General features: G+C 45.2%; 1 protein-coding gene across 3 annotated transcripts; it reads left to right on the plus strand.

The window, feature by feature from the left end:
* The first annotated feature begins 10,903 nt into the window (after positions 1-10,903).
* On the plus strand, positions 10,904-21,458 carry galnt11 (UDP-N-acetyl-alpha-D-galactosamine:polypeptide N-acetylgalactosaminyltransferase 11 (GalNAc-T11)). 3 transcript variants are annotated; one of them, XM_084339980.1, is made up of 12 exons: positions 10,904-11,151; positions 14,548-14,804; positions 14,995-15,118; positions 15,239-15,405; positions 15,545-15,670; positions 16,122-16,371; positions 17,824-17,941; positions 18,186-18,338; positions 18,459-18,674; positions 19,638-19,742; positions 19,924-20,061; positions 20,382-21,458. In XM_084339980.1, the coding sequence occupies exons 2-12, from the start codon at positions 14,582-14,584 to the stop codon at positions 20,511-20,513; spliced, it is 1,752 nt and encodes a 583-aa protein (XP_084196106.1). In that variant the 5' UTR covers positions 10,904-11,151; positions 14,548-14,581; the 3' UTR covers positions 20,514-21,458. The 3 variants fall into 3 exon arrangements, with proteins under 3 accessions (XP_084196106.1, XP_084196107.1, XP_084196108.1); XM_084339981.1 differs by having other exon boundaries at positions 10,904-11,147; XM_084339982.1 differs by lacking the exon at positions 10,904-11,151 and adding an exon at positions 11,218-11,401.
* The last annotated feature ends 1,513 nt before the right edge of the window (positions 21,459-22,971 follow it).

The following is a 22,971-nucleotide window of genomic DNA, read 5'->3' on the forward strand; positions in this document are numbered from 1 at the left end:
GAAGTGGATGAAAGCTACAAAATAAAGAGGAAATGACTTTCTGCTGACAAATGAATCAACTTGAACGTTTCAGTTTGTGAGGTGCAGGATCACCTGCAGACACGACTCAGGGCTGGAAAAACTCCTGACAACTTAATCTTTTGATCTGATTAATTAATAAATTAATTAATTTTCTCCTGAAAACATTCAACAGGTTAGAAGATCAGATGTGAACTTTTCTGTGGTGAAAACTCAAAAACAACTTTATGGTTTTAATTCTCACAACAACAAAACAAATATTAATATTCATTATGTCACAGCTTCAGAACTGCAGAACTTTTGTTTGAAGGTTCTATGTATGTTCTATGTATGTTATATATAGGTTATATGTATGTCATATGTATGTTCTATGTATGTTATATGTGTGTTCTATGTATGTTATATGTGTGTTCTATGTATGTTATATCAAATCAAATCAAATCAAATTTTATTTGTATTGCCCAAATTCACAAATCACAGTTTGCCTCAGAGGGCTTTACAATCTGTACAGAGACGACACCCTCTGTCCTTCGACCCTCGATTCGAGTGAGGAAAAACTTGCCCGAAAAAAAAGCCCTTTTAACAGGGAAAAAAAATGTGGAAGAAACCTCAGGAAGAGCCACAGAGGAGGGATCCCTCTCCCAGGACGGACAGACGTGCAATAGATGTCGCATGTACAGAGCAGATCAACGAGATCACAATGTATTCAATTATAATGGATGGTTGACAGGAATGAAAGCACATAAAGGGGCATCACAGCAACAACAATGAAGTGCACATGGAAATGTGATTACTAGTGATAACAGTAGTAGTGGTTAACGGTAAGGATAGTATGTAGTAATGCATTACAATAATAGTAGTGGAACGAATGTAACAGAGATATGACTAATATTAGCAACAGTAGTGGTGGGTGTCAGGCAGGGCCATAGCAGTAGGCGCATCCACGATCCACGACCCGGGCGCGGCCAGGATCCATGGGAGCCTGTAGGACTAGAAAGGACTCCGGGGAAGAAGTGAAGTCAGTGACATGCAGAGGTGGGGCATGTATACAGGCATAATGTATACAGATGGAGAGGAGAGGAGAGGAGGAGAGAGAAGCTCATTGTGTCATTTGTCCCCCGGACTGGGCCTATAGCAGCATAACTAAGAGCTGGTCCAAGACGGACCTGGGCCAGCCCTAACTATAAGCTCTATCGAAAAGGAAGGTCTTAAGTCTACTCTTAAAGGTAGAGAGGGTGTCCGCCTCCCGGACCAAAACAGGAAGATGGTTCCACAGAAGAGGAGCTTGATAGCTGAAGGCTCTGGCTCCCATTCTACTTTTGGAGACTTTAGGAACTACAAGTAATCCTGCGTTCTGGGAGCGTAATGCTCTAGTTGGGTGATAGGGTAATATGAGCTCCTGGAGATATGATGGTGCCTGACTATTAACAGCTTTGTAAGTGAGGAGAAGGATTTAAACTCTATTCTTGATTTTACAGGGAGCCAGTGCAGAGAGGCCAGTACAGGAGTAATATGATCTCTTTTCTTAGTTCCTGTCAGTACACGTGCTGCAGCATTCTGGACCAGCTGGAGACTCTTTAGAGACTTGTTAGGGCAGCCTGATAATAGAGAATTACAATAGTCCAGCCTGGAAGTAACAAATGCATGGACTAGCTTTTCTGCGTCTTTTTGAGACAGGATGGGCCTGATTTTTGCAATGATACGTAGATGAAAAAATGCAGAACTTGAAATTTGTTTTATGTGGGAGTTGAAGGACATATCTTGATCAAAGATAACTCCCAGATTCCTGACGGTGGTGCTGGAGGCCAAGTTAATGCCATCCAAACTAGCTATATCATTAGATAATGCATCTCTAAGGTGTTTAGGACCAAGTACTATAACTTCGGTTTTATCTGAATTTAACAGCAGAAAATTGCAGGTCATCCAGGTCTTAATGTCCTTGAGACATGCATGGAGTTTAGTAAGCTGATTAGTTTCATTTGGCTTTATTGATAGGTATAACTGGGTATCATCTGCGTAACAATGAAAGCTTATGGACTGTTTCCGAATTGTATTTCCTAGAGGGAACATATATAAGCTGAATAGTATGGGTCCAAGCACGGAGCCTTGAGGAACACCATGACTAACCTTGGTATACAGGGATGACTCATCATTAACATGTACAAACTGAAATCGATCCGATAAATAGGACTTAAACCAGTTTAATGCGGGTCCTTTAATGCCAATTAAGTGTTCCAGTCTCTGTAGTAGAATGTGATGATCAATGGCATCAAATGCAGCACTAAGATCTAGTAAGACCAGGACAGAGACAAGTCCTTTGTCAGAAGCGATTAGGAGGTAATTAACCTGATTGAAAATCCTCATATAAACTATTTTTATGAAGAAAGTCACATAGCTGGTTGGCGACTGCTTTCTCAAGGATCTTGGAGAGGAAAGGGAGGTTGGATATAGGTCTATAGTTGGCTAAAGCTTCTGGATCAAGATTAGGCTTTTTAAGGTCTAATTACAGCTAGTTTAAAGGACTGTGGTACGTATCCTGTTAATAGAGACACGTTGATCATTTCTAGTAGAGATGTGCTAATTAAAGGCAAAGTTTCTTTCAGCAACCTAGTTGGGATGGGGTCTAGGAGACAAGTTGTTGGTCTAGATGAAGAAACCATCGAAGTTAGTTGGTGGAGGTCGATGGGAGAGAAGCAGTCTAAATATAAGTCAGAATTTACAACTGTTTCTGAGGTTCCTGTGTTTAAAGATACAATAGTGCCAGTTGAGGGCAAGCGATGATGGATTTTGTCTCTAATAGTTAAAATTTTATCATTAAAGAAGCTCATGAAGTCATTACTACTGAGCGTTGTAGGAATACATGGTTCAGTAGAGCTGTGACTTTCTGTCAGCCTGGCTACAGTGCTGAAAAGAAACCTGGTGTTGTTTTTGTTTTCCTCTATTAATGACGAGTAATAGCTTGCTCTGGCATTGCGGAGGGCCTTCCTATATATTTTAAGGCTATCTTTCCAGGCTAAGCGGGATTCTTCTAAATTGGTGGAACGCCATTTCCTTTCAAATTTCCGTGATGTTTGCTTCAATTTGCGGGTATCCGAGTTATACCAGGGTGCTAACCTCCTGTGCTTTATTGGTTTCTTTTTCAGAGGGGCAATAGAGTCCAGTGTTGTTCGCAATGAGCCTGCAGTGCTATCAACAAGATGATCAATTTGTGAGGAACTGAGGTTAGCGGAGGAGTCCTCTATTATATTAAGACACGGCATTGTATTCAGTGCCAGCGGTATAATTTCCTTAAATTTAGCTACAGCACTATCAGATAGACATCTAGTGAAGGAGTTTTTGCCTAATGGTGAGTAGTCCAGTAATAGAACTTCAAAAGTTATTAAGTGATGGTCTGATAAAAGAGGATTCTGTGGAGAAACTGTTAGATTTTCAATCTCGATACCATAAGCTAGAACAAGGTCAAGGGTGTGGTCAAAACAGTGAGTTGGTTTATGTACACACTGAGAGAAGCCAATAGAGTCTAATAATGAGATAAATGCAGTACTAAGGCTATCATTAATGACATCCATATGAATATTAAAATCACCTACAATAATTACTTTATCTGATTTGAGGACTAGACTTGATAAAAACTCAGAGAATTCAGATAAAAATTCTGAGTAAGGACCAGGTGCTCGATACACTACAACAAATAGAACTGGCTGTAAAGTTTTCCACGTTGGATGTGAAAGACTCAGAACAAGGCTTTCAAATGAGTTATAATTTAATTTAGGTTTAGGATTGATTGACAGACTTAAGTCATAAATAGCTGCAACACCACCTCCTCGGCCGGAGCCTCGAGGAATGTGAGTATTAATATGACTGGGTGGAGTGGATTCATTCAGGCTGACATATTCTTCAGGATGCAGCCAAGTTTCAGTAAGACAGAATAAATCAATATTACAGTCTGAAATTAAGTCATTTACTAGTACAGCTTTCGATGACAGGGATCTGATATTTAGGAGTCCGCATTTAATTCTCTTGTCTTGTTTTGAAATTGCAGAGTTGCTATTAATTTTTATTAGATTTTCATGCACAACTCCTCTTCTGTGGACTTTTGATTTGATTAATTTAATTAATTTAGGTGGTCGGGGGGCAGACACAGTCTCAATGAAGTTTTGGGTGTGCAACTGATCTAGTGGAAGCTCAGAGAAGCGTGTAAGACTGCAGCTCTGCCTCCTATGTAGGTTATATGTATGTTATATGTAGGTTATATGTGTGTTCTATGTATGTTATATGTGTGTTATATGTAGGTTATATGTATGTTACATGTAGGTTATATGTATATTATATGTATGTTATATGTAGGTTATATGTAGGTTATATGTATGTTATTTTTATGTTATATGAAGGTTATATGTATGTTATATGTGTGTTCTATGTATGTTATATGTTGGTTATATGCATGTTATATTTATGTTATATGAAGGTTATATGTATGTTATATGTGTGTTCTATGTATGTTATATGTTGGTTACATGTATGTTATATGTATGTTATATGAAGGTTATATGTATGTTATATGTGTGTGTTCTAAATCAAATCAAATCAAATCAAATTTTATTTGTATAGCCCAAATTCACAAATCACAGTTTGCCTCAGAGGGCTTTACAATCTGTACAGAGACGACACCCTCTGTCCTTCGACCCTCGATTCGAGTGAGGAAAAACTTGCCCCAAAAAAAACCCTTTTAACAGGGAAAAAAAATGCGGAAGAAACCTCAGGGAGAGCCACAGAGGAGGGATCCTCTCCCAGGACGGACAGACGTGCAATAGATGTCGCATGTACAGAGCAGATCAACGAGATCACAATGTATTCAATTATAAGCGATGGTTGACAGGAGTGAAAGTACACAAAGATGTATTACAGCAATAATGATGAAATGCACATGGAAATGTGATTACTAGTGATAACAGTAGTAGTGATCAATGGCAAGGATGGTATGTAGCAATGCAGTACGATAATAGTAGTGGAACGTATGTAACAGAGATGTGACTAATATTAGCGACAGTAGTGGTGGGTGTCAGGCAGGGTCATGGCAGTAGGTGCATCCACGATCAGGCAGGGCCATAGCAGTAGGCGCATCCAAGATCAGGCAGGGCCATAGCAGTGGGCGCATCCACGATCAGGCAGGGCCATAGCAGTGGGCGCATCCATGATCCACGACCCGGGCGCGGCCAGGATCCAAGGGAGCCTGTAGGACTAGAAAGCACAAGGACTCCGGGGAAGAAGTAAGTCAGTGACATGCAGAGATGGGGCATGTATACAGGCATAATGTATACAGATGGAGAGGAGAGGAGGAGAGAGAAGCTCAGTGTGTCATTGTCCCCCGGACGGGGCCTATAGCAGCATAACTAAGAGCTGGTCCAGGACAGGCCTGGGCCAGCCCTAACTATAAGCTCTATCGAAGAGGAAGGTCTTAAGTCTACTCTTAAAGGTAGAGAGGGTGTCCGCCTCCCGGACCAAAACAGGAAGATGGTTCCACAGAAGAGGAGCTTGATAGCTGAAGGCTCTGGCTCCCATTCTACTTTTGGAGACTTTAGGAACTACAAGTAATCCTGCGTTCTGGGAGCGTAATGCTCTAGTTGGGTGATAGGGTAATATGAGCTCCTGGAGATATGATGGTGCCTGACCATTGACAGCTTTGTAAGTGAGGAGAAGGATTTTAAACTCTATTCTTGATTTTACAGGGAGCCAGTGCAGAGAGGCCAGTACAGGAGTAATATGATCTCTTTTCTTAGTTCCTGTCAGTACACGTGCTGCAGCATTCTGGACCAGCTGGAGACTCTTTAGAGACTTGTTAGGGCAGCCTGATAATAGAGAATTACAATAGTCCAGCCTGGAAGTGACAAATGCATGGACTAGCTTTTCTGCGTCTTTTTGAGACAGGATGGGCCTGATTTTTGCAATGTTACGTAGATGAAAAAATGCAGACCTTGAAATTTGTTTTATGTGGGAGTTGAAGGACATATCTTGATCAAAGATAACTCCCAGATTCCTGACGGTGGTGCTGGAGGCCAAGTTAGTGCCATCCAAACTCGCTATATCATTAGATAATGCATCTCTAAGGTGTTCAGGACCAAGTACTATAACTTCGGTTTTATCTGAGTTTAACAGCAGAAAATTGCAGGTCATCCAGGTCTTAATGTCCTTGAGACATGCATGGAGTTTAGTATCTATGTATGTTATATGTTGGTTACATGTATGTTATATGTATGTTATATGTAACATATACATGTTAAATGTTAAATGATCAGTTCTGTCGGGGACATGTTGAATCAAATGTTTCTGTCAGATATGAAGAGGACAAAGAGGAGGAGAGGGAGGGAACAGCAGTGAGCAGATGAAAATGTGGAGAGGAGGTGAGCAGGTGGGGTTTAACCACTGAGACACAACAAGAGAGCATTAGGAGGACGCAGAGCGTATGGAGGAGCTGACAGATGAAAGCTGAGAGGAGGAGGAGGAGGAAACAAGACAAGCTCGAGGACACAAAAGGATCAAAACAGGAGCAGAGTCGAAGCTCACAGACGACAGAAACACACTGTATGATCTGCTATCCACAGACTTCTGGCCATGTACTTCATGTGTTTTGATCAGGGGTCCAAACACATTATGCATATGTTACATATATTTATCAGGTGTCCACATACTTTTGGCCACATACTTTATTATGTGCATTACTCAGCTGTCCACATGAGTTTAGTTTTATGTCAACGCTTTATAAGATATTGGTTCAACTTTTTATTAGATCGACTGATTTAAACATTTGTTCAGATAAAGTGTTGATGCTCCACGTGTCTGTTCTGAAAATACAGATATTATATTTTATTATATTTTATTATATTTTATTTTAACGGTGAACAAAAACAAGATTTTGAAAAGATAAAATCAGAAATGATAAATAAGTTTGTTCATGTTTTTACCTCCTCCTCTTTATTATTATTAACAGGAGGTTCCTGATGCAGCGTGCTGTAGTCCCCTGCTGCTGCTCCTCCTCCTCCTCCTCCTCCTCCTCCTCCTCCTCCTCAGGTGGAGATGAAAGCAGTGGTGATGGAGGTGAAGATGGAGGACACCAGCTGCTTCCTGCGACACTAGAATCACTCAAACACTCAGACACAGCGAGCCTTCATCTTCATCCTCCTCCTCTTCATCACATGAGGTTTGAGCACTACATTGGTGGAGAGTAACTGAGTACTTTTACTGTACTCAACAATTTGTGGTTCCACTTGTTTTAAATATTAAAACAATGGATGGATTATTGATCAGCTGATCGATCAGTCACAGCTCAGAGCTCTGACATCACATCTAAAGACCGGCTGCTCCTGTTTTATTGATCGATCCCATCCAGAACTCAGTAAGTGTTTTAATTCACTTCTACAGAACCAAAGAAGCAGATAAGGGCCGGCGCTCCGCCCTCCGGCTCCTCCTCATCAGGTGATCAGGCTTCACACAGCACGGGCCTCGGGTCGGACTCGAGCCTGAGGCCGCTGCAGCGAGGACGCAGCCTCTGGACCTGGGCTGCTGCTCGACCAGCTGAGCTTCTGTGGCACCAGAATTACTTTCATTTTAAATAAACATTACTTTCTTTTACAAACCAGTTCTGAGGCCGACGTCCTGTTCTGTATGGTGCTGCTCACAAGTTACAGATCCAAACATGTGAACTCATGACAAGGACCGGTTCATTCATCTGTGACAAAAACAGAAAGTCAGTGTGGAACCTCACATGGTTCTGATCCAGCATCACTCTGTGGAACCTGACATGGTTCTGATCCAGCATCACTCTGTGGAACCTGTCATGGTTCTGATCCAGCATCACTCTGTGGAACCTGACATGGTTCTGATCCAGCATCACTCTGTGAGCTGATTCTGTCGTATTTCATGTGAGTCTGTCAGAAACAACAAACAGCTGCTTTTCTTTTCTCTTCATGTTTTTAATAATTCAGTCAGACGTTAATATGCCTGTCTGTCTCTCTGTCTGTCTGTCTGTCTGCCTGTCTGTGTGCCTGTCTGCCTGTCTGTCTGTCTGTCTGTCTGCCTGCCTGCCTGCCTGTCTGTCTCTCTGTCTGTCTGTCTGTGTGCCTGTCTGTCTGTCTGTCTGTCTGTCTGTCTGCCTGCCTGCCTGCCTGTCTGTCTGTGTGCCTGTCTGTCTGCCTGTCTGTGTGTCTGTCTGCCTGCCTGTCTGTCTGTCTGTCTGTCTGTCTGTCTGCCTGTCTGTGTGCCTGCCTGTCTGCCTGTCTGTGTGCCTGTCTGTCTGTGTGCCTGTCTGCCTGTCTGTCTGCCTGTCTGCCTGTCTGTGTGCCTGTCTGTCTGTCTGCCTGTCTGTCTGTCTGTGTGCCTGTCTGTCTGTCTGTCTGTCTGTCTGTGTGCTGATGCAGCAGCTCTACCTGCTGCTCACACAGTGACATCACAGCTGGTCTGAACACATATAGAATCTGAGCCTGTAACAAACAAACAAACAAACAAACAAACAAACATCTGTTAACAGTAAAATTGTGTTTTTATGGACATTAACTGTGACAGGAAACATCTGTGATGGTCTGGACTCCACCCTCCTCACACTGTGTCTCAGCAGAGACTCCATGTGGACAGGGTCCCAGAGGAGGACAGGGTCCCAGAAGAGGACAGGGTCCCAGAAGAGGACAGGGGCCCAGCAGAGGACAGGGTCCCAGAAGAGGACAGGGTCCCAGAGGAGGACAGGGTCCCAGAGGAGGACAGGGGCCCAGCAGAGGACAGGGTCCCAGCAGTGGACAGGGTCCCAGCAGAGGACAGGGTCCCAGCAGTGGACAGGGGCCCAGCAGAGGACAGGGTCCCAGCAGTCGGACAGGGACCCAGCAGTGGACAGGGTCCCAGCAGTGGACAGGGTCCCAGCAGAGGGCAGGGTCCCAGCAGAGGACAGGGTCCCAGCAGAGGACAGGGTCCCAGCAGAGGACAGGCTGCTCTCCATTAGGACAGAGTTTGTAAGCCGAGTGTCTGGACCTGTTCTGGACCAGCTCCTGGATAAACTTCTTCAGCGTGGCGTTATCACATATAATGAACTGCAGTCAATCAGAAGTGTCAGAGTCCCAGCAGATAGAGCTCGAGACGTGATCGACACGGTGCAGAGAAAGGGACGTGAAGCCAGCTCAGTCCTGATCGCTGCTCTCTGTGAGGAGGATCATCTCCTCTCCAGAGAGCTCAACTTAAGCTGAAGCTAAATCAAGATGATGGTGAATGTGTCAGCTGGCTGTTTCAGTCTCACACTGCGTATTGTAACATTTAAATGATATAAAAGTTTTGTTGTGTTGTTTTAATAAGTGGACTCTGACAGCGTCACACTGACGGATCAACACTTGGACTGCACTGATTGGATGTTGAGCAGGAAAACGATCCCATTCAGAGGTCGTGTCTGCAACTCTGAGACTGACAGATGCTGACGCTGTTTTTAAATGAGACGTCAGATGAAACACAGAACTGCTCTCAGTCAAATGTGCTCAATGTGAACTTTTAAAGCCGATGAAAAGAGAATAATCAGATCTTTGTGTCTTGTTTTGTAATGTGATACGTTTGTGCTCCAACAGTGGCTGTCGGTGCGTTTTACTGGGTTCAAACCACTTTGTTCTCTAATGGTTTCTTGTTTCCTTTGAGTATTCAGACGGCTGAACATCCGTCCATATGTGACAGTGATGTACTGCTATAACACGCACATCATGAACAGCTGGCCTCGATCTCTGTGCAAAACAAAAGCACCAACCAGCATCAGTGAACTGTGAATCCTGGAAACAAACAGAAACACAGAGAGCGCAACCTGAAGCAGACCAGGGCTCAACTGAGAGCAGCAGAAACATCTGGAGAGGAGTTTAATGTGGAGGAGACAGCAGCAGTCGCACTGCTGTTCTCTGGTTCAGCCACTAGATGGAGGCACAGCTTCACTGATGGATGAAGAAGATGGAGCTGCAGCATCAGGCAGAAAGACAAACACGTTTTTACATTTAGTCTTCAACATCATCAGGAGGACGGCTGCTGTCTGAACCTGGACTGTGTGAACGTGTAGAGGAACATTGATTATGATCAGATCCTGATCGATCGTGTCGACCTGTCCGGAGGTTTAAATAATCAATGAAACTAAGCTGCTGTGTCTCGTGTACACAGGACGCACTCATCGTTTCTGCTGCCGGGGATCTACAGGTGATGTTATTAAAGACATGTTTCACCCACCTGCATCCCATCTGCTACCGGTGATGGAGAGTAACTAAGTACATCTACTCAAGTACTGTACTTAAGTTATATTTTTGAGGTACTCTGACTTTACTAGAGTATTTCCATTTTCTGCAACTTCATACTTCTCCTCCACTACATGCATTTGATTACGTAGAACGTTTTTAGATGAATGTATTTTATCATCAATCAGATAAAAACAGTGATTGTGATCATCAGTGGACTCAAAGTAAACAGGTGATACGTACATGTAAGTATATGGATCAGTTACTTTACTGATACTTTTGATACTTAAGTACATTTAACATCAGATACTTTAAGACTTTTACCCGTGTACTCTCATATGAGTGTCTTTCAGTTTTACCAAAGTAATATCTTAACATCATATCTTTTACTCTAGAATGACTGTTGGATCCATCAATATGATCTGCTCGTCACTACATGCTGTGTGAGTAACAGACTTTACTGAAAATGATCCTTTAAACTGACAGACATCGTGTGTGATTCAGGACACAAGTCACAGGATCAATACATTATTTGTCTTTATACATTTTCCCTGAAATAAGGTCCATGAGGTCCACCGGAAGGGGCGGGGCTCCAGCGCTGAAGCAGGTGTGTGATTGGTTTTTATTGTGAAAGTATTTGGCGGAAATGATGGTGTGTGTTGTTGACTTGACGCTGTTTCAGTGAAGAAACTTGCTGCAGACTCAGAGTGATGTGAGGACGATGGCTGTGTGACGGGAGCACAGTTGTCTTCTGCCTCTGCAGCCGCAGTCAGAACTCCATTGGAAATCTGCTCATTTTAACCACAGCGGCTCACCGACCTGCACCCTGACGGCAGGTTCAGCCCGCTGGCCAGAGTGCCCGTCGACAACACCGCTACAAGCCGATGAGCCGTGAGTAAGTTCAGATGTGAGGCTGACACGCCGGACATGGTAGAAGAGCAGTGTTTCTGGACGTTATGAAGACCCAGCAGAGCTCAGCCATTAGCACATTCCAGCCCTGGGTTCAGCTAACGTTCGCTAAGCTAGCGAGTTCCATTATCGGACATGGCTTTGCTAGCATAGCTGAGGGAGGACAGAGCTTTTCCCCGAAGACCGTTGATTTATCCACACGTATTAATTATCCACAGGTATTGATTTATCCACAGGTAAGTTTAAACGGTGAAGATGTCTGACAGTGTCCAGTTAACACTGGCTCGACTCAGCTGAGGGTTGTCTCCATGTTAACACGACTGTCTGTCTTTAACTGGGCTTTCAGTCCGGTTTTAATCTCCTCTGTTGGTTCTGACATGATTTTTCAGTCCAACTGTAAAATGTGCTCAACTGAAGGTGAAGGAGTTTCAGGTGAGCTCTTTACATCCTGTTTTTAATCCCACAAACTCGGCTTAAGTGTGTCCTTCATTTAGAAAACGGTCCGAATCTCCCTTTAAAAGTCTGGACATTTGAGGCTGATTTTGAAGTAGGCAGCGACCCGCGGCTCATTTCTAACACTGTGTCCCTTTGCTGCCTCCACATGATCGTCCCCTTTAATTCGGCATACAGCTGCTTGATTATAATCCATTCAGATTTCAGATAATGTCACGTTTTGTCCAGCTTCAGTGCCGGTGTTGTAACAGGTGACTTCAGTGTAACAGATGAAGTTGAACAGAGACAGACGGCTGCTGTGTGTTTCTGATGGCTGCTGAACTGAAGAGGAGATTCTGCACAATCAAAGACTTTCTTGACTTTTCTGACATGAGATCTGGAGCTTGTTGTAGTTGAAGGCAAACCTTAAAACGGAAGAATTTTAAACGGAGTTTGGCGTCCGACGCATATGGACGAACTTCTGCTTTAATATTCCTTTTCTATCATTTTACATTCGGCTCGTTGTGACACGAGTCTCACCTTTACCTGTGGTGCTGGTGCTGATGTCAGCAGGTCACCTGACTGTGAAGTCTTCAAAGTAAATGACTGACGTGTTCACCTCAGAATCATTAACCGGTGTACAGGAGGACACCTGAGACCTGTCTCATGACCTGCTCAGGTGTCTGCTGATCAGCTGACAGCCACCTGCCTTCATATATTATTGATTACTGATTGGTTACCGTTGGTAGTTTCTGACTACGCTAAAGAAAATATATTTCGTCACATTTATCTTTAAATTAATCAAGAAATAAGCAAAGTGAAATCTGCACAACTCGTTGACTGTGACTGCTTCAGCCTCAGCTCTTCCTCTTTTCATCCACTTCCTCGTTGGTACTCGCAGTTCACAGATGAACCACGAGGAGATCAATGTATTTACTCCTGACTGACGCGTCTGACCACAGCCAATCACAGCTGATCACAACTGATCAATAACACAGCAGATTTCACTCTGATCAAACATGGCACTGAACTCACTGACTGCACGGGGTCAGAGGTCAAAGGTCAACACCAAGTCAATTATTCACAGAATCATCATAAATACATGAGCAGACACAACACACACACATCAACACATCAACAGACTGTATACCCTGTGTGTGTGTGTGTGTGTGTGTGTGTGTGTGTGTGTGTGTGTGCTGTCTCTCTCTTATACACAGACTGGGTGTCATTAGACAGTTACAAGTTGTTATATATAATTAAAAATATATATACAGTTCATATTAAATGATGATGATAATAATAAAATATAATATTTTCCCTGATACGATGGATCTGCTGCAGTGATCTGCTGGAGGAGAACCTCTCTCTCAGTCTGGTACAGGGGGCAGGAGAGGAGGAGATGGGCCTCAGGTTCTGGTTCTCCTGAAGAGCAGTGTCTACAGACTCTTCATCCTCTGGGCTTCACTCTTTCTTCTGTCACCTGTTTCAGCCTGTAGCTGATGGTCTGAGTCTGGACAGTGTTAGTGTTGTCTGTGTTTGGGGTTATGTATCTGAACAGAGATCTGCTGGAGAAGACTCTCTGTCCAGTGAGCGACAGCATCCAGTTTATTGATGGATTTGATTTCATTCTTCCAATTGTCAAAAGTCTCTTTCTTCTCTGTCTGTAGACAGCAGGTGAGTTCTGGAGACAGTCTGGAGGTCTTGGGTTTTGAGGTGGCAGGTTTCTCTGGTGTTTCTCAGAGGGTCTGTCTCTGGACAGAGGCTGTTACTGAGGAAGGCTCTGTGGTGACAGGAACCAGGATCAGCTTGTGATCAGCTGAGTGAACCTGAACTGAACTGACCTTCTGGTCATGTAGAGAGAGGGAAGTGTCCCAGCTCTGCTCTACATGCATGGTTTGGACCGTTTCTGTGGAGCTTGAGGATTTCCTTACAGAACTGAAGGTTGAGTTCTGTGGGTGTTGTGTCCCATGAGGTGCCTCTGGGTCATCAGAGGGCCCCACACTTCACTTCATACATCAGGATGGTTTATTACACTGTTCAGTAGTTTAACTGTAACTGCAGGACTGAGTTTATATAGTGAGCTGTTGATGCTGCAGTCGCCCTGCGTGTCTTTGCTGTGAGGGAGTTTGTTGCTTTGTCAAAGCTGCCTGATGAACTGATGATGGTGCCCAGATAATTGTATTCCTCTGTGTGCTGAAGTGTGGTCCCTCTGACCTGAAGACATGTTTGGACTCCTGTAACGGGCCTTTTTCTGGAAGACCAGGACTTTGGTTTGGTCAAGGTTGATATCTACCGCCCAGTTTTGACAGAACGTCTCCAGCAGAGAGAGGTTCTGCTGTAGGCCCAGTTCTGTTGGGGACAGTAGAACCAGGTCCTCTGCATACATGAGGAATGTGATGTCTTTGCCTTGTAGATGTAATCCTGGGCTTGAGGACTGTTCAAGAAGAGTGGCCAGTGTATTGATGTAGATGTTGAACAGAGTGGAGACAGGCTGCAGCCTGATGCTGCTTTTCCTTGTTTGAACAACTCTGTTCTTGTGTTTCCAGTTTTAACAGCACTGGTTGTCAGAATATTTGGATTTGATTAAATCATACATTTTACCCCCAATTCCATATTGGAGAAGTTGTAAAAATAACCTGTGTCTCTCTCTGTCTCTGTCTCTCTCTCTGTCTCTGTCTCTGTCTCTCTCTCTCTGTCTCTCTCTGTCTCTCTCTCTCTCTCAATTCAATTCAATTCAATTCATTTTGCTTTATTGGCATGACTGTTACAAGAACTATGTTGCCAAAGCATCAAGAGTCAATGAAAACAAAACAAATACAACTCACAGAATCAAATATATACAAATATAATACAATAAAAATAACCTGTGTCTCTCTGTCTCTGTCTCTCTCTCTGTCTCTGTCTCTCTGTCTCTCTCTCTCTCTCTCTCTCTCTCTCTCTCTCTCTGCAGCTGTGTAATGTAAGGCGATGCTCGCTCGGCCATCATGGCCAGTGTCACGCTGAGGTACTTCTGTTATGGCTGCCTCGTCACCTCAGCGACCTGGTCCGTCCTCCTCCTCCTCTACTTCTCTCTGGGGGCGGAGCCCGGCCATGGCAGGACCCCTCTGCAGCACCGCAGCCAGCCAATCACCAAGGGCTTAGTCAACCAGAGGGCGGGGCGTCGGCCTCTGCCGGCTAATAAGGGAGTGGAGCTGTCCCCAGAGATGGGTGAGTGGCTGTGGTGTGTTGCCACCAGATGTTTTATCTTGACTAAAGAGAGAGGGAGGAAAGCTGCTGGACGAGGGTCGAACAGCTGTTCTTCAGTGTTTGTTTTCACACCCTTGTTATGTTCATCAGTAAGATGAAGACTGTGAAGTTACATCTGTCTGAAGGAGTCTGACACTGCGACTGTCTGCAGGGATGATCTTTAACGAAGCAGACCAGGAGGTGAGGGACACCGGTTACCATCGACACGCCTTCAATGTCCTCATCTCCACCAGACTGGGATACCACCGAGAGCTGCCCGACACCAGAGACTCCCAGTAAGAACCATCATCAGTATTTGACCCTAAATCAAAGTCTCACCCAAACTCTGACAGATGATATTTCACTGGTTGCTGATTATAAACCGCTGGTTAATGATAATGAACCGCTCTCTGCAGGTGTCGGGACAAGGTGTATCCTCTGGCTCTACCTTCAGCCAGTGTTGTGATCTGTTTCTTCAACGAGGCGTTCTCCGCTCTGCTCAGGACCGTCCACAGCGTGCTGGACCGAACGCCGGTCTACTTGCTGCATGAGATCATTCTGGTGGACGACCACAGCGAGCTCGGTAACGCCCAGGAAACACAAACATCACGTTTATTTGTGTTTTAATGTGTTCTTGCATTTCATTTGGACCTCTGACAGGACACTGTGTGACACAGAAGAGTTGATCATTTTGACACCATGTTGTTTGTGTGTTGATTCAGAGGAGCTGAAGGACGACTTGGATCGGTACGTCAGGGAGGAGCTGCAAGGGAAGGTCAAACTGGTGAGGAACCAAAAGAGGGAAGGACTCATCAGAGGACGCATGATAGGAGCTTCACATGCTACTGGTGCGTCCTACATCTTAACATCATTCCTCCTTGACCCATGGTGTCCCTCACCATTACTTCATTGTTCCCTACTTCCATGGTCATGGTACATCTACTGTATCTACCAGTGTTATACTTGCTTGAGTTTCTGGAAGACGTACTCTACCTTTAGACCTTATTCTCTGAATCTGTATGTCTTTAATCCATACATCCTTGTTTCTGCTTCCTTAATCCTTCTACGTATCCTTGATACTTTTATTTTATGTGTCCTCATACTGCTTCCTCACTCACTTCACACTTTAAATAACTTATATTTATATTTAATTAAATATTAATTAAAGACTTCCAGCTGTTAATCTCTGTTTTTAATCTGTATTGTTAACCGATGCTGATTTTATCACATTACATTGGTCCGGTGGGACAAACTCCAGATACGATGGAGACAAGGACTCACCTGTCTGTGTGTGTCCAGGTGAGGTGCTGGTCTTCCTGGACAGTCACTGTGAGGTGAACCAGGCGTGGCTGCAGCCTCTGCTGGCTCCGATCCAGAGGGACCGCCACACCGTCGTCTGCCCCGTCATCGACATCATCTCAGCCGACACCCTGTCTTACTCACCCTCGCCGATCGTCAGGGGCGGCTTCAACTGGGGGCTGCACTTCAAGTGGGACCCCGTCCCCCCCTCTGAGCTCAACGGCCCCGAGGGAACCACCGGGCCAATCAGGTAACCAGCTGACCTACCAGGTAACTGGCTGACCAATAGAGATGCACAGATCCAGTTTTTTCAGTTCTGATCCAATCGCAGTGGAGGCCTCGTTGGAGCACCAGTCAGCTGTTAGCTTCTGGCATCGTTTCAGAGATAATCAACGTTAGTAACATGATGTCATATAAGGCGTTGTAGTGGACTGGACAAACATAACTAGAGTTGTTCCGATTCCGATGCCAGTATCGGAAATGCCTCCGATACTGCCGAAAATGCCGGCATCGGTATCGGCGAGTACTGGAGTCCAGGCACCGATCCGATACCACGTAATTTATTAGCCTAGCTCCGTTAGCTCCGAGATTCTACCGGATACTGTCCGCTGCGTTACGGCTCCGACGGTTTGGCTCCGTCGTCCTCGTCCTTCAACCCCCACCAGCTGTGTTTTGAGTCCGCCACAGCGCAGCTCCGCCGATCAGCTGGAGTTACGAAACCGAGGAATTCCCGCGATGATTACATAATCACACACGACCGCAGTTATATGCATGTGTTATAAACACAACAACACGAAGTGTTCCCGGCTGAAGGATTAGAAGAAGAGCGCGTATTTGTCTCTTATTTGAGGTTTTTGTGCTTGTATCAACACAGAGTGTTTTATTTTGAAAATTAACCGGATGTCGTGTTATTATTTCGTGTCTGACTTCCTGTCTGCTCTGTGCTGAATTCGGCTTTATACTGTTCTATTAAAAATAAATGGCTTTCATTTGCTGTATTCATTCATGTTTTACAAAGGGTTTAACCTGAGCCAGGCCTCACCACAGTGATAATCATATCACAGTCATGCAGGCGTAGTATGATATATATATATTTTATAGCGCACTGGTATCGGTATCGGTACTCGTATCGGCCGATACCCACAGCATAAGTATCAGAATCGGGAGGAATAAAATGGTATCGGAACATCTCTAAACATAACTCACCATAATCTCGGTGGTTTCGCTCGCACTGACAACTGACTGTTGTAAGTAGTAAGCGTCAGTGGGTAACCATGGCAGCGGAGAGTTGGGAGGGGCTAAGGTTAGCAGTTTTCCCGCTGTTAGAGTTCAGGTTTCTGTTTGAATGACCGGCTAAATAAACAGAGTGACAGAGAGAAGTTGTTGCCTCCTGGTTTTCACAACTTCTTTAGTGTTCAGTCCGTCAGCATGTTCTGTCTGTGCTACTCTGGTTCCCCCGTCAGTCGTCCACAATAGGTTCTCCAGTCAGTCCTCTTGACCAAGGACCACCACTGGATCAGATCTGGACTCGTCCCTGGGCGCGGCCGCGCCCCACTACTCCCTCAGGATGGGTTAAATCACTGTACCATTAGAGTACTGTGTTATACATAAAAAATAAATAATAATAATAATTCTTCTCCTCCTCCGCTTTGTCTTTCTCCTCCATCCTGCTTATGTCCCACCCTCCTCTCCTCCCCCTCAGGTCTCCCACCATGGCAGGCGGTCTTTTCGCTATGAACAGGAAGTACTTTAACGAGCTCGGCCAATACGACGCCGGCATGGACATCTGGGGTGGAGAAAACCTGGAGATCTCCTTCAGGGTGAGGAAGCTGTTTTACTGACTGTCAGTGAAGGTGTCGTTCAGTCCAGAGTCCAGATGTGTTTAGCCTAGCTTAGCATGAAGACACAAAGAACAAGCATGGCTGTCAAAAGTTAAGAAATAAACTCAGCAGCACCTCGAACATGTTCGTACCTCCACTGTCTCTGTCTGTCTCTGTCTCTCTCTCTTTCTGTGTCTCTGTCTCATGCTCCCACTGTGTGTGTGTGTCTCTGTCTCTGTCTCAGATCTGGATGTGTGGTGGTCAGCTGCTCATCATCCCTTGCTCCAGAGTCGGTCACATCTTCAGGAAGAGGAGACCTTACGGCTCTCCAGGAGGACAGGACACCATGGCCCACAACTCCCTGCGGCTAGCACACGTATGGATGGACGAGTACAAGGTACACACACACACACACACACACACACACACACACACACACACACACACACACACACACACAGCAGTGACCCTGAACCGCCCTCTGACCTCACTTCCTGTGTCTCTGTGGTCCAATCAGGAGCAGTATCTGTCCCTGCGTCCAGAGCTACGTGAGCGCAGTTACGGTGACATCAGCGAGCGCGTGGCGCTGAGGAAGCAGCTTCAGTGTCGGTCCTTCCGTTGGTACCTGGACACGGTGTACCCCGAGATGCAGACCATCGCCAACGGCAACAAGCAGCAGCCGTTGTTCATCAATAAGGGTCTGAGACGACCCAAAGTCCTGCAGAGAGGACGGGTACCTGAACGCATCTTTCATACTAAAACATTCAGCAGTTTTCAGTGTTTTTCCTCCTCAGACTTCTTCGTGCTCATCGTGTCGATGTGTTTGGACTGAAGCTCTGAGCCTGAAACATCACCAACCAACTGGATTATTGATTCATCTGCAGGATATTTCTTAATCAATCGACAGATTATCAGTTTGTCATCAGACTAATGAAACATCAGACTGTGACGTCATTATAAAGACGACACAGCCGACGGCGTCGTTAGTGACGTCGTCTCCTGACTGAAACACTGTAGAGCTGCTCCTGTACATCAGCAGCTCACAGAACTGAACCAGAACCAGAACTGCAGCTGTCACTATGAGCAGATTTATTGTGATGTTCATCTTGTTTACGAGCTGTTCTGAGCCCAGTTGGCTCCATGTTGGTGTTGGTTCTGGTGCTGATGAGACGATGTAGTTCACTGAGCGCTTTAACACAAAACTACATGAGGTTTGACTTTAACACAACAAACTGACAAACATCATGTGATTGATGACCCAGTTCAACTGGATCAGAACATCAGCTGTCTCCTCGTTCACAACCAGACGGCTTTGATCAATGAGGTCCATGAGGTCGACTGGAGGGGGCGGAGCTTCAGCGCTGTAGTAACCTGAGGGGCGGAGCTTCAGCGCTGTAGTAACCTGAAAGTCGTCCTGAAGAAGCCTCATCAGTCGAGGTCTAATTATTTGGTCCATGAAACATCCACCAACAGTGAAACCGTCTGAGCTGAACCACATTTTTGTCACTTTTGCTTGTTAAAGACGAACGATTACTGAGTTTCTACAACAGCTGATCAACGAAGTGATCCAGGTCGTCTCATCAAACCATAGAGACCTTCATTCACACGTGTGATTGTTTGTTTGTTTGTTTGTTTGTTTGTTTGTTTGTTTTCAGACTGAGCAAAACAAAATAACAAATGTCTCCGCCATTTATAGATTCGTAACCTAGCAACCGCCCGTTGTCTGGTGGCTCAGGGCCGAGCCAGTCAGAAGGGAGGAGTTGTTGTCCTGCGACCATGTGACCCCCGAGACCCCGAACAGGTGAGCTGACCACACACACACACACACACACCTGGATGACCACCTACAACCTCTAACCTCCGTGTGTGTGTGTGTGTGTGTGTGTGTGTGTGTGTGTGTGTGTGTGTGTGTGTGTGTGTGTGTGTGTGTGTGTGTGTGTGTGTGTGTGTGTGTGTGTGTGTGTGTGTGTGTGTGTGTGTAGGACTGGGCCTATGATGAGGAGGGTCAGCTGGTCCTGGCAGGTCTGCTGTGTCTGGATGTGTCGGAGGTCAGGACCTTTGACCCCCCCAGACTGATGAAGTGTCACGGCTCAGGGGGGTCACAGCAGTGGAGCCTGGGGGTGAGACACACACACACACACACACACACACACACACACACACACACACACACACACACACTGTCACAATAAATCCTGCTCTCTCATTGGCTGTCATGTGTCTGTATTGACCCCATGTTTTCATTTTGTTTCACTTCCTGTTTGGTCACCATAGTAAACTCTCTGTCCTGATTGGTTCTGTCTGTCTGTCTCTCTGTCTGTCTGTCTCTCTGTCTGTCTGTCTCACCTGTCTGTCTGTCTGGTGTGTCTGTCTATCTCGTCTGTCTCTCTGTCTGTCTCACCTGTCTCTCTGTCTGTCTCTCTGTCTGTCTCTCCTGCAGAAGTCTAACCGTCTCTATCAGGTCTCGGTGGGTCAGTGTCTCTCCGTCGCTCAGCCAATCGGGCCCAAGGGTTACGTCTCCATGGCGATATGTGACGCGTCGCAGGCGCAGCAGTGGCAGCTGGAGGGCTGATGACATCACGCCTCCATGAGACGGACGGACGGACATTTTAAAGACAATCAGGTTTTATTGAAGAGACGTTTTGTGTTTTAGTGTCTCAGGACGACTTTTATCAACCAGCAGCTTTTTTAAAGGTTCTGTTTCCTCCACTGAAGACTGGAGCAGACGGTCCTGGAACATCCTGGAATATTTTGAGTTCTGGAAAGAAGGATTCCAGGAGGAGTTTTTACATTTCAGCATCTGTTTATCCAAACGTGATTTTTCTCTCCTGGAAACTGACTCTGCTTTTTAAAAACCAGGCCTCACCTGCTGCTGTCACACCTGACAGACGCTGTTCATTCAATAAGTCTTCAGCACATCAGGAGAAAGACAAACCATTAAAATTATTTTATTATTATTATTATTGTGAAGGTGTATTTCTGATTTAAGTTCAGTGTTTGAGCTCGTTCAGACTGACGGAGTTGTTCATGTCCAGCTGACACACGTTAATAACAACGCAGAAATATACAAAGAATGTAAAATAATCCGAGGGAAAGGAAACCTGCTCCGACAGTATGATCTGTGGTTGTGACGTGCGCAGCAGCGAGGAGGATAATGTGAACACTGAACTGACCCGGGGTCTTTGAACACATCACACAGTTGTGACCTGAACACTGAGAGCCTGAAGCATCAACACGATGAAGGAATGAATGTAGAGCTGCTCCGACAGCCGGATCGTCTCCAGCTGCATGTTGAGGAATAAAATCTTTCCATCTCATCAGAACATGTCGTCTGATCAGCAGCGCGGCAACAGACTTTATCTTGATTGTTATTTAAAATAAAAATCTGTGTCACTACGACTGATGAAGCAACAGAAGATGATGGTCCCAAAGATTTATCAGTTGTTTTGTAAATCAAATCAAATATTAAAGATACAATCTGTCAGATTTCTGTATTAAAATGTGTAAAACAACTGGACCTTTGTTCTGCATGTTGTTGAGTTGTGTTCTCACATCATCACAAACGTTTCCACCAAAGTTAAAGCAGAGAAATCCTCCAGTGTCCTCGAGGTGACGCTGAGTTTCATCTGGTCGTCTGTGGCTGTAACTTCAGGAGAGAGTCAGAGAGAGAGGAAGGAAGTCTGAGAACGAGACCGAACACAACCAGAAGGAAACTTTAACACATCAGAGAGTTGAGCTGAAGCTCTGAGTGAAGTCAGCACTCAGCAGAGACTCTGGTTCTGGTTCTGGTTCTCTGTCTCCTCTCAGTAACGTTACCTTCATGAAGTAAAGTCCATTTCCCCTCCAGCTCCAGTCAGCAGTCAACATTACAGAACAGAACCACCCGACAGTGGAGGTCACCTCCGGATCACTGCTGCAGTCAGGCTGATCAACAGGAGTGAAGATAAACCCACAAGTTCAAAAGTAACTCTGAGCTCTGCTCCTGTCGGTGAACGGCTCCGGATCAGAACCTGATGAGACTCCAGCAGGTCTGGATCTGAACCCACTGTCCTCCAGAGTTGGCAGTCTTTAGTTTTGTTTCGATAGCGATGTAGCAAGAATCACTGAGACGAAAACGTGAGTGAGACTGACTTGTTTCTGCTGGACTCTGCGTCTCTGGACTCTGCGTCTCCGGACTCTATGTCTCTGGACTCTGCGTCTCCGGACTCTACGTCTCTGGACTCTGCGTCTCCGGACTCTACGTCTCCGGACTCTGCGTCTCTGGACTCTGCGTCTCTGGACTCTGCGTCTCCGGACTGTTTACTCAACTGAAGTTAATGTGGACTGGGTGTAAACAGGTTAAACCAGGTGTGTGGGAGAGCAGCAGGTCCTACCTGTATGACATCACAGCAGCTCCTCCTGTTTTCTGGAGCTGGTTGTTATTTCACTTGTGAGTTTAACTTTAACGTGAGCTCAGTTTCTCCTGGAGGAGCTGACGGATCCAGAGACAGAAGAATGAACCACATGAAGATTGAAACCTGAACGTGACTCTGATGACGGCTGAGTTAAGAACATGGCTGATTCTATATTAATATAATAATATATGTATCTGTATACAGTACCAGTCATGAGTTTGGACACACCTTCTCATTCAAAACTGAAGACATCAACACTATGAAGGAACAAATGGAATTATGTAGTAAACAAAAAAGTGTTAAACCAACCAGAAGATTATACTTGATATTCTTCAGTAGCCTCCTTCTGCTGTGATGACAGCTTTGATGACAGTCTCTCAGATTCATGAGGTCGTCACTAGGGTTGGGTATCGGTTGGGTTTTTTCTGATAACGGTTCCGGTGCTGAAACGGTCTCCATCCTTAGCTGTGTAATGAAGCCAGACTTTTGACCGTCTTCCTTTGGCATCTTGTTGATCCTCTCACCTTCTCATCAGCGGCACCGAGCAGCGCCACTGACGTCATGCGCAACACGTGCGACGTCGGTGCCTTCAAGTGCGGCACCGAAACCTTTGTTTTTATCCAGTCCGGTTACTAC

This window comes from Pagrus pagrus, assembly GCF_965226575.1.
Source record: "Pagrus pagrus genome assembly, chromosome: 20".
NCBI classification, from domain to species: domain Eukaryota; kingdom Metazoa; phylum Chordata; class Actinopteri; order Spariformes; family Sparidae; genus Pagrus; species Pagrus pagrus.